Genomic DNA, 15,267 nt, shown 5'->3' with positions numbered 1-15,267 from the left:
GGTTGCTGTCACCATAACACAGCATATTGTTTTACAGTAAACATTTTTTACGGAGTAAATTGAAGCAATGACAAAGAAGTAGAGTAGAGTACTATAGTAAATACTTAAAGCCGTAACATTGTCATTTATTATCATTATCAAGTATTACATACTGTGCATAATTGTATTGCTACTCTCCTATGCAATTGGCAGCACAGTAGATCTACACGAGCATCACCATAACCACATGAATAATATATTATGATGGCTGGAGCATACTAGGTGGTAGGAATTTTATAGCTCCATTATACATATGGTCTTCATTGACTGAATTATACGCCATTATATGACCCATGACACTACTTAGAAAAATTTCTCTGTAGCAGGTAGTTATGAAAAGGTAGTTTTGAAAATGTGGTTTTACAGAGTAGTATACATTTTGGCATCTTTTTATACAAGGATTTTTGAGAGAGCTGTTATTTTATACCTTGACCCTATACTAAGCACTTAACCCCACAACCCTATCCTCTCAGTTCTAGGATTTGTACAGGTTATTTAGTTTTCAAGTGGATTTAAAAATACAGCTGAGATGTTAGATCATGTAATGTTACTTTGAATTTTATAATTTTTAAGTTGTTTAAATTATAAGAACAAGCACTTCCTAAATAGAATGTGTTTTCATCTACCACCTTTCCTTTTTTAAGTATCTGTCACACTATATATCACTACACACACACACACACACACACATACACACATATACATATACATACATATATACTTGAAATATTTCAGCCTGGGTTAACACCCTTACTCTACATAATATGAAAGGACAAAATAAAAAAGGGCTAGTAGAATACTGTTTAAAGGATAGTCCAGCCTAAGTTACCTCCTTAGTTCTATAGAATACAGTCTTCTGAGACCAGTAAAAATCACTAATAAGTAGTGATCTGGTGTGGATAATCAACCTTGAAGAATCCAGGTAAATGAACACTTTTTCTGAATTCAGATGCATAGGCTTGCCTGAGAGCTGAAGGTAGTTATTTTTAAAGGTTTTTGTTATTCATACAATTAAAATTTCTAGCATGAACTCCAGATATTGAAATTTCTTTTTTTTTTCAGATATTGAAATTTCATGACATTAATTGAGTGTTCAATGTCAGGAAAAGAAAAAAGAAACATATATTAGTAAATGAACCTATAAAATAAGAAAAGAGAATCAGATGATATAATTATTTTTCTGTTGAAATTATTTCAATAAATGAAAGTTATGCATTTTTCAATTTGTCTTTTATAAAATGATTTTAAAGTGGATGATATAAAATAATGAAAAATCCTGAATTAGCAATCAAGAAATCAGAATTCTAGTCAGAGCTCAGTCACTAATTTGCTATGTGACCTGGCCCAACTGTCATCATCTTCTTGGATCTGTTTTCCCATTTAAATGAGAGAATTTGACAAGTTAATGTCTTAGGTTCTTTTTAGGCCTAATATTCTATGATTCTAAGTTAATGCAATGGATGAACTAAAAAATTTACTGATCTATGTGTATTCGTGCAATACTATGATACTATAAACACAAATTATCATAATATAAATGTTCATTGCCCACAGATGAATAAAAGCTCTTTTAGAAAGAATTTATTTGCCAGTGATGTGAAATTGTTTTTATAGGTACATTCCTCTCATTGAAAGGAGCTGTACTAACATTTTCCTGTATGGACCGAACTGGCGGATTAATGCAACCGCCATATGAAGTTTGGAGGGATCCAAATACCATAGATGAAAATGAAAAAACTTGGAGAAGGAAATTGGTCATGAACTACTCCTCTTCATCCCAAGAAATAGGAGATCATCAGTATACAATAATTTGCTCAGAAAAACAAGCCAAAGTCTTCTCACTGCCTTCTCAGACTTGCCTTTATGTTCATAACATCACCGAGACATCTTTTATACTGCAAGCAAATGTGGTGGTCATGTGCAACAGTGCCTGCTTGGCATGCTTTTGTGCTAATGGGCATATCATGATAATGAGGTAGTTGCCTTCTTTATAAATTATCTGATAATTATAACAAAACCAGCAAGTATAATCCTAAAAAGTATATGATTAATGTGCAAGATGTTATCAAGAAGCAACCTGAGATCATGGTTTAATTATGTTTGTAAATATTTTGTTGTTTAACAATCTGATGAGAGTTTGGGGGCTTGTGGTGTGTTCTGTTGGGATTTTTTCCTTAAAAAATGCTTAATGCTGTGAATTAAATATATATTTTTAACTGGCATCAAGAAATCTAAGGAAAGAATGATGTTCCAGTCACTCATATAGTCATTCAACAAACATTTACTGAGTATATTTAGCTTCCAAATGCTATGCTAGCACTGGAAATAAAAGATGAATAAGCTACAGGGAAACGAAGCTGTTACTTTTACTATATAGTTCATGAAAGAATATTTTTTAATTTATTGGTTCTTTAGTCATACATGCCAGTAGAATCCATTTTGATATACTAATAAGAATATTAAACAGAGTTTCACCTGATCCTTATTGCTATTCTAGGACACATGAAAGTAAAGTATTATTTGCATACTTCATTTTACATGCTAATAAATTGAATTTGAGGTTGAAAGTCTAGGAAAAAATGAGGCAGCACTGAGAAATATAATAAAAATCATCATACACTTTTATCATCAACAGTATATTTCATCCTACTGTTAGTGAAATCAAATAAAATTTGTAAGACATTGAGATATTATAACTTTATGAATTCAGCAGGTAATAAGAACAGTTAAGAAGTCACTGTTATTCTTTTTCATTCTCCCGTAGTTCAAAAGTCATTAAAATGGTTAAGCATTGTACTGGACCTATAAACAATATAGAAATTAGCAAAATATATTCCTAACCCTTAAGAAGCTTACCATCTAATTGGGAGATAAGACACATACACAAGAAATTATAATGCATAATTTGGGCACAGAGGCTGAAACTGATCAGAAGGCTAAGGCAGTAAGATCACAAATTCAAGGATAGCCTGGGCAACTTAGCCATACCCTGTCTCAAAATAAAAAATTACTTTTTTAAAAAAGGGTAAGGTATTGGGCTGAGGATGTAGCTCAGTAATAGAGGGCCCCCATGGGTTTAATCCCTGTACCACAAAAATTATAAAAAAATATATACATTCAACAGAGGAAATATGAAATTGAATTTTCTGTTGATAAAATTGGTCCCTGGAGTTCAAAGCCATAGTATAGTTAAGCATGAATTATAAAGGAAGAGTCATTGGGAGGAAAGTAACCTAGAGAGGCAGATGGGGGGAAATTGTTGAGGACTAATTGATATAAGAAATATGGTTTTAAAGCACATGATTAACCTCTATTCATTAGGAAATATCTGTGGAGGAGGAGCTTGTGATTGACTTTTGAATTGAAATGATAACTATATAAAAGGCAAGGAGGGGAAACTGTGAGGGATCATGGAGGGAAACTTGCTGTGTGTAAAGCTGTTTAGTTATGAAAGGTAATGGAAGCTGTTAAATTTGGGGGTTAGAAAAGAACTTAAGGTTATTTTTTTAATTTGGATATTAGTGATGCTGTTAGCAAATATGAAAGCCAGGCGCATTTGGAAAAGTTATGATAATGAGAAGTTTGAGAATGAATTGAAAATAAATATTTGAAATTTGAGGTATAGATGTCATCCAGCAGAAATTTATCAAGAAATATATAGAGTCTGGACTTTTAGAAACATATTGGAAGTCTTCTGTGTGAATACATTAGTAGTTATGACAGTGACTGAGATAATCAAAAAAGGTAGTACAAAAAGTAATGAAGAACAGACTGAGCTGAGCTTAGGAACTTGGGGCTATCTCTACATTTTATACTATGAAAGAAAGAAGAGCATCCAGCAAAGGAGATTGAGAATAAGTCATCAGAAAGAAAGGGAAAGGACCAGAATGGTTATAACTTCATGAAATAAAAAGAAGGGAATAGTATCAAAAGAAAGGAGGTGGGGGTCAAAAGATAGCCAAATATAGCAAAGAGATCAAGGAATTTAGGTACAAGAAAAACATTAAATCTTGCCACTACTTAGATATTAATGGCCTTTAAGAAAGCAAGTCTTAGGTACACGGTGGAGGTAATTTGAGGCAGGTATATAGATGAGAGATTGGTAAAGAATAACCTATGGACCAAATCTACCCCATCCCATATCTGATTTGTACAACCTACAAGCCACAGATAGTGTTTACATTTTTAAATGGTCAAACACTTCATGATATATGAAAATTAAGCGAAATTCAGATACTTATAAATGCAGTTTTTTGGGAATACAGCCACACCCATCTGTTTGTATATTGGTCACGGCTATTTTTGCACTGCAGACTCTAAAACATTTACTATCTGGTCCTTTACCCCTATTATAGATTATTCTTTCAGAAAATTTTGTTTTTTAAAATATTTTTTGTTGTAAATGGTCACAATAGCTTTATCTTATTTATTTAATTTTTTTTTATGGTGCTGGGGATCAAACCCAGTGTCTCACACATGCTAGGAAAGCACTCTACCGCCAAGTTATAGCCCCAGCCCCAAATTTTGTGTTTTAAAAAAGAGAGATGAAAGACGGGAAGGTAGTTCAAGGTTAAAACTAGACTTTGACAGTGCTATATTTTTATTATTTTTAAATTTGGGAGACATGAACAAATTTTTGAGGTATGGGGAAGTACTTAGAGATAAAGACTTGGGAAAAATGATCATTTTGTGGTCAGTTCATTTTCTTGTATATTTCTGATCATTTCTCTCTTTGTCTGATTTTTCCTTTTTTCAAACTAGTTTTAAATATTTCCAATGAAGGTTATTTCAATCTTATTTGAAAATGACATTTAACTCAGTTTTGAAAAAAAAACTGTACATTTGTGTGTGTTTTAATGTTTATTTTCATGCGCACACACACACACTTTCTCTCTCTCCCCCCTTCTCTAAGCTACCATTTAGTCACTCAAAAATTGTCTCACTTTAAATCTTAATTATGTCAGTCAGAATTTTAGCTTAATGATGATTATTTTAACCTATTTCTGTAAAATTTTATTATTTCTAAGATGTTATCCTATATATCTCCAAATTCTATTTAAATTAATATGTTCTATCATCTATATGAGGTGAGAGATTTCTTAATAAATTAAAAACAAGCTTTTAAACATCAGGAGTCATTGGGAAAACAATATTTCAGTCTCCCTCTGTAAAAGCTGCTTTACATGATAGTGGCTACTTTGGTATTATGTCATAATGAAAACTTGTCATAATGTTTTCCTGAGGATACGTAAAAATATTTGAAAAGGAAATAATTTTGACATTATTTTAATAATATATAATGTATAGCTAAGAAATGATGATATGTACTCTGCTGGGTGGATTGAAGAACTGAATCCTACAAATTGATCTGTTCCTGGTCTTCTTTACTTTCCCATGCTGAGTATATACCCAGGATCTTTCCAGACCCTGTCAGAATGTAACTGTCCTGAGCCCCGTCTCCTCAAGTCCTAGTTTCTGATAGGTGGAGGCAGCTAATGATTGGTTGTTAAGGTCCAAACGTAACCAGAAAGAATATGAGGGCTGAGGTTGTGGCTCAGTGGCAGAGCACTTGCCCCTCACACGTGAGATACTGGGTTCCATCCTCAGCACCACATAAAAATAAAACAAAATAACGATTTTTTTAAAAAAAGAATATGAAAGACTTATCTATATGAATTCTCAAACATAGCCACTTTTAAGAACCCCCTTTGGTTAACGGACTCTGATTTTTTATTAAAGTGCCTCTGAATAGAAGAAACTTTTTTCAGTTTTAAAACTAATTGTTTTCTAATCCTTAGCAATTAACTTGCTCTTTCACTTTTCCTACCTAAAGTGATTGTACCTTTTCAAATTTTCTTTTCTTGACTCATTTATGTTGCACACCCTAGACAATGTAGCCTATCAGAAAGGTCAGCAGAATCTCTCCCAACCCACCTATTAATTTGATTGAATTACAGATATCTGTTTAACTGATTTTGTTTCAGACTCATATCTTAAGGGGTTTAGCTACCTGAAGGGTTATAACAGATTAATTACAATATCTTTTTTATAGATTTCAGATAATTTATTTTTACTAAGTCTTTGAAGTTCAGAGTGTAATTTACACTTTAAAACACATCTCAATTCAGACTAGCCATGGATCAACTGCACAATATTCACATGTATTTAGTTAGTGGCTAAAATATTGGGCAGTGCAGCCCTGGAATCTCAGGAAAACGCTTATTCCAATAACACAGATTTCAAGTGCCATTTTATAAAATAAAGTTTGAGGGTCAAAAGTCTAGTTACAAACTACCTTGATAAGGGAGATCAGTATCTTTTGAGGTGCTGGTTTTATGATCTGGAATCATTTAAAATTATTGAGCACACTTAGAATTAGTAGAATGATTTCAAAACTTGAGATTTAATTACAAGCCCCACTCCCACTTTTGACATTAGAGGTATGATTAAAAATCAGTAAAAGTGGTTTTATTTTCTTCAGTGGCTCATAAAACTGGCTCTAACAACAGTATCCAAAAGGACATTCTGAGAACTATTTTAGCAAATTTATAGCTACAGCATTAGGATTAGGATGCAGCCGTGGAATAAACTACATCAAATCTGTGGTATTCATTTGGATGTACAAATTCTGATCTATTATTGGTACCTTATTCTCATTCCCTTACAGCCTTGGCTGGGTTTATTTATTGATTGTGCCTTCAGTGCAGATGCCCTAAGTTATAGGTAATTTCAGAGGGAATAAAGGAAGAGGAAGCAAAGCCACTCCATTCCCAGGCACAGTGAATTGAACCCACTCTGTGTTAAAACTTCTTCAAAGTCAGGAGTTCTGCCTAAAAGAAAGACAATAGACCAAGTATGCAGTCAGATACATTCTAGCATTTCTGACATAACCAAAGGCTATAATCATATGAAGAGAACCCATGGAATGCTGCAAAAACATCCCAGAGATTGCTGGTCTCTTCAAGGGCATTGTTAAGCATCTGTGGATTAAGATAGAACTTTGCCCATGATTTATTTTGGGGGGCATGGGCACCAGGGATTATACCCAGGGGTGCTTCACCACTGCGCCATATCCTCAGCCCTTTTTTATATTTTATTTAGAGACAGGGTCTTGCTGAATTTCTACATGCCTCACTAAATTACTGAGGCTGGCTTTGAACTCATCATCCTCCTGCCTCAGCTGCCCGAGTTCCTGGAATTACAGGCATGCACCACCATGCCCAGCCCATTTTTTGTTTTTTATGAATTTGTGTGAAAGCCTATTAATACTGAGCCTTCAAGAGAATAAATGAAATAACCATAAAATAATGTTTTTTAAATTACTGTTTTATGTTAGGAAATGCTTTTTTTCAACTTGAATATGGAATGTAGATTTACTTTTTTCCTTTTAGCCTACCTAGTCTTCGCCCAATGTTGGATGTTAATTATTTGCCACTGACAGACATGAGGATAGCACGGACATTTTGTTTTACCAATGAAGGACAGGCTTTGTATCTTGTCTCTCCTACTGAAATTCAGCGGTTAACATACAGCCAGGAAATGTGTGATAATCTACAGGTAGGTCAGGTGCATTTATTTTTTTTTTAATGGAGAGGTTGTAAAATGAAAGGGATGTCTAAAAGCTAAAATATTATTGGGTTGCACAATAAATATGCCTTTCTTAGAACAAATCTTTAATATATATTCTTCTTTATGACCCTGCCAACTTCTGGTACAGTTCTAGGTATGCACAGAAATAATAAGAAAGAGAAAGAATATGAAGATCTTTCATTTTAACAGTTAAATATTTTTATTTTATTGTTTGCATTTGCCTGTTGAGTGTCTCTGGAAAAATCATTTCCTTCTAGATGGGAAATATGTATGAACACATGAAAGTTTGTATCCAGCTCAGGGAGTTCATAGGCTTTTTAAAAAAAAAAAAAACTTAATCTTGATCAAGGGCCACCAAAATAACCATGCTGATTAGAATTGGATATTTGTCTTTATACATGGTGGTAAGCACAGCCTAGAAACAGGAGAGAGATAAAAGCTTATCTAATCTTGCATAAGAATTGTCACAGAATTTTAAGAGAATCTTCCAAGATTTAACTGGCTCAATACCTTTACTTTACAAATTAGAAAATCAAAATCATTCATTATAATGTAGAGATTACGAGTAAAAATGCTGAATTATTTGTGCTATACTTGGATCCCCTTTTGTGTGACTTTGGGCATTTTATTTAACCTACCTGTATGTGCTACCTTGGAGCATTATTACTAGAATTAGGAAAGAATTTATATAAAGCAATGAGCAGGCAGGTCATTGATGATGACCAATGAGCACAGTTCCTGGAATATATAAATCTTGTATTATGATCATTATATTGTTATTCAACAAATATTTAAGGAGTTTTTATTGTGTGTCTTAGACTTTGCAGGGTTCTAGAAATACAACAATAAGCACACAAATCCCTGTCTGCTAGGTAGAGAGATAAGTGAGCACATATTCTATGGAAAATGCTATGTATATATCTATACCAGTACTAGGGAGACAAAAGAAGTGCATTTGGGTTGATGAGAAGAAAGGAGGGCTGGGGTTGTGGCTCAATGGTAGAGCACTTGCCTAATATGTATGCGGCACTGGGTTTGATTCTCGGCACCACATACAAATAAATAAAATAAAGGTCCAACAACAACTAAAAAATATTTAAAAACAAAAAGAAAGGAGGGAGTAGTTAGAGAAAGATTGTGGGCACAACTGACCTCTGAAGGGTAAGTAGGAGTTGTTCAGGTAAATTGATGGCTAGGGATAAAAAAGGTAGATATCCTAAACAGTAGTGGTATAGGTATGAAATCCTCAGGATCCAGGAAACTGCCAAGAAAGTTCAGCATTGGGAAGTGAAGATTTGAGGGGTGGTGCTGGAGAATTAGTCAAGAAAAGCTCTGGGAGCACCTTTTAAGATCTATAAGGAACTGAGCATTTATCCTAAGAGGTACAGGAAGTCATTAAAAAAACTTGAGCAGATTTGGTTGATAGTATGGCAATTGGTTTTGAGGAAGCAAAACTGAAGCTGGGGACAATAATTAGGAGTCTCTTTACAGTAAAGTTCAAGAATTGCATTGACCCAAAATAAAGGAATCAGCAGTTATGATGAAGAAAAGTTAGCAGATTCAAGAGCTATAAAGTGTAATCCATTGGCTTTGAGGGTTATTAGTCATAAGAATGAGGAAAAGCAAGGAATGTTTTCTGCCTTGGGAAACTGAATAGAGGGTGCTACTCTCTCCAAAGAGTAGGACTTCTAGGAAGAAAAACACAGGGCTGGTGAGGAGAGATGATGAAGTCAAACTGAAAGTTCATTGACAAACCTGTGCCTCCTGGTCTTGGTTTCTTCCTCTGTACTGATGGTTCTTAAATGTTGTGCTGCTTTAAAAAGACTTGAAAAGCAAGATAACCAGAGCACATCTAGGTCAATTCTGATTTAGTAATTGCAGAAGATTTGCATTTCTAATGAGATATTTTCCCAGTCATTCTAAAACTCATCAAATACTGAGAATGACCTTGCCATACCTATTTTTAATTATTTCAATGATTTTTAACTATGGCATAATTTTGTATAATATAAAAATAGATCTAGCCTTCACTGAAGCCTTCTTATTTCTAAGGGAAGTCCATTCATGGTTCAGGGAAAGGAACCAGGATAGGAAAGAGGCTGTGGTAATTTTAAAAGCCACAAATATCTAAATTGGTAGTCACTGATCATACATGGAAATTATTCTGAGAGTGAATATATTGATTTTCCATGCTAGATATCAATAGGAGACAAAATAGAAAAAGGAAAATTTTAGAAAATCAGTTACTGTAGAAATGAAGGAAAGAAAATGGAGAAAGAAATGTTAAGGTAAAAACTGTGAGCAAAGCAAAAATCAGCAGGAAAAGCAGACTGTCTTTCATGATATACTCTTTTACCACAGTGTTACCTTTTTATCTGTTAATTCATTCTTAGTTTTATAATGCTTTTTTTCCTTTGAATTTGGTACAGGACATGCTAGGAGATTTGTTTACTCCTATAGAGACACCAGAAGCTCAGAATAGAGGCTTTCTTAAGGGACTGTTCGGTGGAAGTGGACAAACATTTGACAGAGAAGAGCTCTGTGAGTAAATTCCTAATTACAGAAATGCATCTCAGAATGGAAGACATGATATTGTGTGTATAGTTTAATATGGGATCTCAAATTCTAGGTTATGTGCTTTTTCTTCTATTATTTTGTGTGTGTGCATTATAATTTCACACAGCAGTGGGATTCGTGTAACAGTCACACATGCATATGACATAGTTTGTTCAGTTTCATTTCCCTGTACATTCCCTATTACTTCCCTCCTGTCTCTGATCCCCATCGTCTACCCTTACTGGTCTTCCTTCTTTTTTTTTTAATTTGTGAATTATAATTATACATAAAAGTGGGATTCACTGTTTTATATTTCTATATGAACATAGCAGTAATTTGGTTGATTTCAATGGGTCCATCCCCCCCGCCCTCCCCTATTCCCTCCCTCTCCATCCCCTTACTGTACTCTATTGGTCTCATTTCTATTTTCATAACATCCCTTTTTTATTCCCTTTTTCTCTCTAGTTTGTACATATAAGAAAAAACATTCAAAACTTGACTGAGTCTAGCTTATTTCACTTGGCATGATGTTCTCCAGTTCCATCTATTTACAAGCAAATGACATAATTTCGTTCTTCTTTATATGGCTGAGTAAAACTCCACTGTATATATATACCATGTTTTCTATGTCCATTCATCTATTGATGGACAGCTGGGCTGGTTCCACAACTTGGATATTGTGAATTGCACTGCTAGAAATGTTGATATGCATATATCACTATAGTATGCTCATTTTAGTTCTTTTGTATAAAAAAACAAGGAATGGAATACTGGGTCATATGGTGGTTCCATTCCTAGTCTTTTGAGGAATCTCCATTCTGATTTTCATTGTGGTTGTACTAATGTATAGTCTCACCAATAATATATACCTTTTTTTTCAATATCCTTGCCATCTTACTTCTATCTTAAAAGTTTGAATATTTGTTTCCTTCTGTACCATGAAAATTATTTATGTTTTCTAAGCATGAATAAAATTAGCCATTAGAAAATAGTTTAGTAAAAATGATATGTATAGTTCAAATAAATAATAAGCCAGCTAATAAATGTCTCACTTTTGTAGGTAGAGCGTATCTGCATGACAAGGTGAAGACATTCAGTTATTAAAGTTGGAAAAACAAAGTTTAATCTGCCTGTCTATAATCACTACTGGGAAACAGATTTTTTAAATTCATAATGCAAGGTCTATCAATGTCACAGAATAAACTATTTTAAAATTCTATCAAGCAAACTGATGAACAATAATCAAAAATCAATAGGAAGATACTAGAGAACATTTTCATAGACAAGATGAGAATATATTTTCCAGAATATGCCATTTGGTTCCACATATTAAAGTTCTCTTGAACTTTTAACTATGCAAAAAAGATCTAGGTGCTATCATACAGTGGAATATTGGTTGGCCACAAAAAAAGAATGAAATATTAATACATGATACAACATGTATAACATGTTCTAACTTTAGAAAAAATCATGCTAAATCCAAGAAAACCAAAAAGGTCACATATTGTATGATTGATTCATTGACTGTTGAAGAGCTGGGAATCAAACCTGGGGCCTTGTACATGTTAAGCAAGTGCACTACCACTGAGCTACTATGATACCATTTATATGAAATGTACAGAATAGGCAAATTCATAGAGACTGAAAATAGATCAGTGGTTGCCTGGGCAGGGAGAGAATAAACAGTGACTACTAGTGGGTTCAAGGTTTCTTTGTGGCATAATAAAAAATTCTAAAATCAGACAGTGGTAATAGTCAAAAAACTTTGTGAATACACTAAAAACCACTGAATTGTATGCTTTTTGTTGAAAGGGAAAATTCTATTATATGTGAATTATATCTCAAAAAGCCTCTTGTTTTTAAAATTTTAGATTCTATTCCAATATTATATCATTAGAAATGTTCACTAAATTTCTGCCAAGACAGCTGATTTTAATAAAAACGTTTTTGTCTCTTTAGAATAGAATGAAACGAAGCTCTGTATTTGACTGGGAAATTTTTACTCATTTATGAAGTCACAAAATTTCAACATATGTAAATTGATATCCATCACTTATAGCCTATTCTCTAGAGGGATAAAGAGGGGAAGAGAGAGAACCTGAGGCCTACAAGCTGATACATCAGGATGAACAGAAAAGGTTGGAATAAGGACTTGGGCAGAAATGTAAGCAAATTATCAGGCTTAGACAGGAATAGACATTAGTATGGGCTAAACGTGAAGTCTTATGTTTTCAGAATTCCAATTCAGCCATGCCAAGAAATGCAGTTGTGCCATACTGTATGAAACACCACATGTACACATAAACACACACACACACACACACACACACACGTGTACACATAGAGACATATAGTAATGATATTTCCCTGTCTCTCTCTTTCTTATCACTCCTCCAATGAAAATTACGACAGCAGAACTTAAGCATTTTGTTTTGGCGACAACCTTGACTATTTGAATTACTGACAGAATGTTTTAATTGCTATGTCTTGAATTTCCAGTTGGGGAAGCTACAGCAGGAAAAGCTTCTCGCAGCCTTGCACAGCACATTCCTGGACCAGGTGGTATAGAAGGGATGAAAGGCGCTGCTGGAGGTGTCATGGGAGAGCTGACCCGCGCCCGGATTGCACTTGATGAGAGAGGACAGAGACTAGGAGAGCTGGAAGAGAAGACTGCAGGCATGATGACCAGCGCAGAAGCATTTTCCAAACATGCACACGAGGTAATCTGATTAAATACATAAATGTTTAAAGTTACCACCAGTGAGGAGACCTGTAAGTCCTGTTCAAGAAAGCTTAAACGAGATGCCACATGAGTAGTCCTATAACCAAGTATTATGATTTCCCCCACTTTGGGGAAATACTTTTTTAAATACTGTAAAATATATTAATAAATACTTATTTACCTCAAGGGATAATCAAAGAAAATTATCCATTGGTTCTAATACACTGATCTGTATTGTACATCAACTGCTTAAAAAGTGTGTAGGTAGATGATGCAAGACCCACAGGAAGGTGGGAGGGGCAGCAGTAGAGGCTGGAATCCACACCTTCCATTTTGTCTCAGGTCGTTAAAAATCATTTCCTGTCAGGTGAATTTTTATATCTTGATTTAATGTATGTTTGTTTTTTTTTTTTAAAAAAAAAAAAAAAGAACACTTTCTGGGGCTGGGGATGTGGCTCAAGAGGTAACGCGCTCACCTGGCATGCACGGGGCGCTGGGTTTGATCCTCAGCACCACATAAAAATAAAATAAAGATGTTGTGTCCACCAAAAACTGAAAAATAAATATTATTTTTAAAAAAACTCTTTCTGACATGTGCTTCATCCCACAAAATAAAACAAGTTTTATTGTAAGTTTTGAGATTTGCTTAGTCATGATTAGCTCAATCTGGACTTGCTTGGAATAGAACTTTCATTGATTTTTTAAGCAACTTTTGATGACTGTTTTTCTCTTTGCAGTTAATGCTGAAATATAAGGATAAGAAATGGTACCAATTCTGAACTCCTTAAGAAGAGCTGTGCCTGCTTTGAGAAACCATTATTCAGGGAAACCAAATTTATTCCCAGCATCACTATTCAACTGCTAGAAGCCAGTTTCTTCTATAAAATGTTCCATCACAATCCATCTGAAGTTATCATAAAGGAGATTTATCAAAGACGCTGTACAACCCAAAGGCTGGAACCCTGGTTAAAAATCCCAAGATAATGGCTGAATTTGTCTTTTCCCATGTGGAATGGAGCTATCATCTTAGCATGTAATTTGCTAAGGATTTACATTTAGGAACTGCGGGAAGTCCTTTTGATTTGAAAATTCCTGTACAAACAAAAGCATTAATGCACTTAATGAAAAAAAATCTTTGCATGATAAATTAACATCTTAAGAGGAAAAGAAAAAAAAGCATGTTGTGACAGAAGAAAAAAAGAATTATGGTAAACTATTTTTATAAATTGGGCCACACCCAACAATTTAAAAGTCTGCATTAGAAGACATCAATGCATTTCAAGTATATTTGCCATACCCAACTGAAAAGGAAAACAAAAACCCACAGTTCTCATCTGTAATTTTCATTTTACTAGGACATTATTGAATTCTATGACAGGTATCTGATTAACATTTTTCTCCCTCTTAGTATTTTACATCATTCACAATTATTAGTCATAATCAAGTATTATCAGTCTAGTAAATTATTCCCAACACAATTATTTCCATTTCTGTCACCTTCAGAATGGGTTGCTATTTTTAGTCATAAACCATATAGGGTTGGGTTTCCTTAAAGCATTTTTTTTTCAGCCTGACTTGTACTCTGCAGGGGAGTAGATGACAGGTTTAGGGAATAGACTATGGGACAATGCAGTTAGCTTTGAGAACTGATTTCACAAAGAGTAAAATCTCACACACACCAATTTCAGTTTCTAAAGTGATATATTTTTAAAGCTCCATTTGTATCCTTGTCTGTCAGTTACACAGTATATTACTGTTCAAACCCAGCAGGGTCTACAATCCAAGGTGCTTTTGCAGCCTGACTTTCACAGACCAAACTGGTCATTCTCGTTAGTGTGATTCAGTAAAACCTCAGTTAATGTTTTGAGAAAGGGATTCTGATTTATTACATTTCTGGTTAATAAGGGCTTTCATTAGAAAATACTTTTTGGTTCAATATGATTAATGGAAATCTTTTTAAAATATAGTGATATTTTTGCAGTCTTAGCCTCAGTCATCATTATGAACAACAACATACATAATGATACAAAATCAACAATTTTGTCACTAATTAGGTCAACTAAGATAAGTCACCTGATTAAGCTAATAAATACCAGACACCTATTGGTTATTAAAAACTCTCAATGGAGCAAAGAATATACTTAACATGATAAAAGTTCTCAATCATGATTCAACAGAGAAGTACTAGAGATAAAACAAAATAAAGACACTAGCCATCACTAACATGATTCTGGAAGTCAAAAGTCATGGGAGTACACACACACACACACACACACACACACTCTTACACTTTAGGACCCATCTTATAATATTCTGTTCCTTCAAAAAGAATCTTTTTTTAAATATTATAGATTTGCTTG

The 15,267-nt window shown here is 34.0% G+C and overlaps 1 protein-coding gene across 2 annotated transcripts in view; it reads left to right on the top strand.

Moving 5' to 3' along the window:
- Stxbp5l (syntaxin binding protein 5L) overlaps window positions 1-13,722 on the top strand; it is a 334,167-nt gene extending 320,445 nt beyond the window's left edge. For both annotated transcript variants that reach the window (XM_027936010.2, XM_027936009.2), the window contains 5 exons: window positions 1,654-2,014; window positions 7,431-7,596; window positions 10,059-10,170; window positions 12,685-12,905; window positions 13,645-13,722. In XM_027936010.2, coding sequence (XP_027791811.1) covers window positions 1,654-2,014; window positions 7,431-7,596; window positions 10,059-10,170; window positions 12,685-12,905; window positions 13,645-13,686 — 902 coding nt within the window. In that variant the 3' untranslated portion in view covers window positions 13,687-13,722. The remainder of the gene's footprint in view (window positions 1-1,653; window positions 2,015-7,430; window positions 7,597-10,058; window positions 10,171-12,684; window positions 12,906-13,644) is intronic.
- Window positions 13,723-15,267: the final 1,545 nt, after the last annotated feature.

Source organism: Marmota flaviventris, chromosome 8 (assembly GCF_047511675.1).
Source record: "Marmota flaviventris isolate mMarFla1 chromosome 8, mMarFla1.hap1, whole genome shotgun sequence".
Classification (NCBI taxonomy): domain Eukaryota; kingdom Metazoa; phylum Chordata; class Mammalia; order Rodentia; family Sciuridae; genus Marmota; species Marmota flaviventris.
The sequence above is the reverse complement of the archived record's forward strand: the minus strand, read 5'-3'. Positions and strand labels throughout refer to the sequence as shown.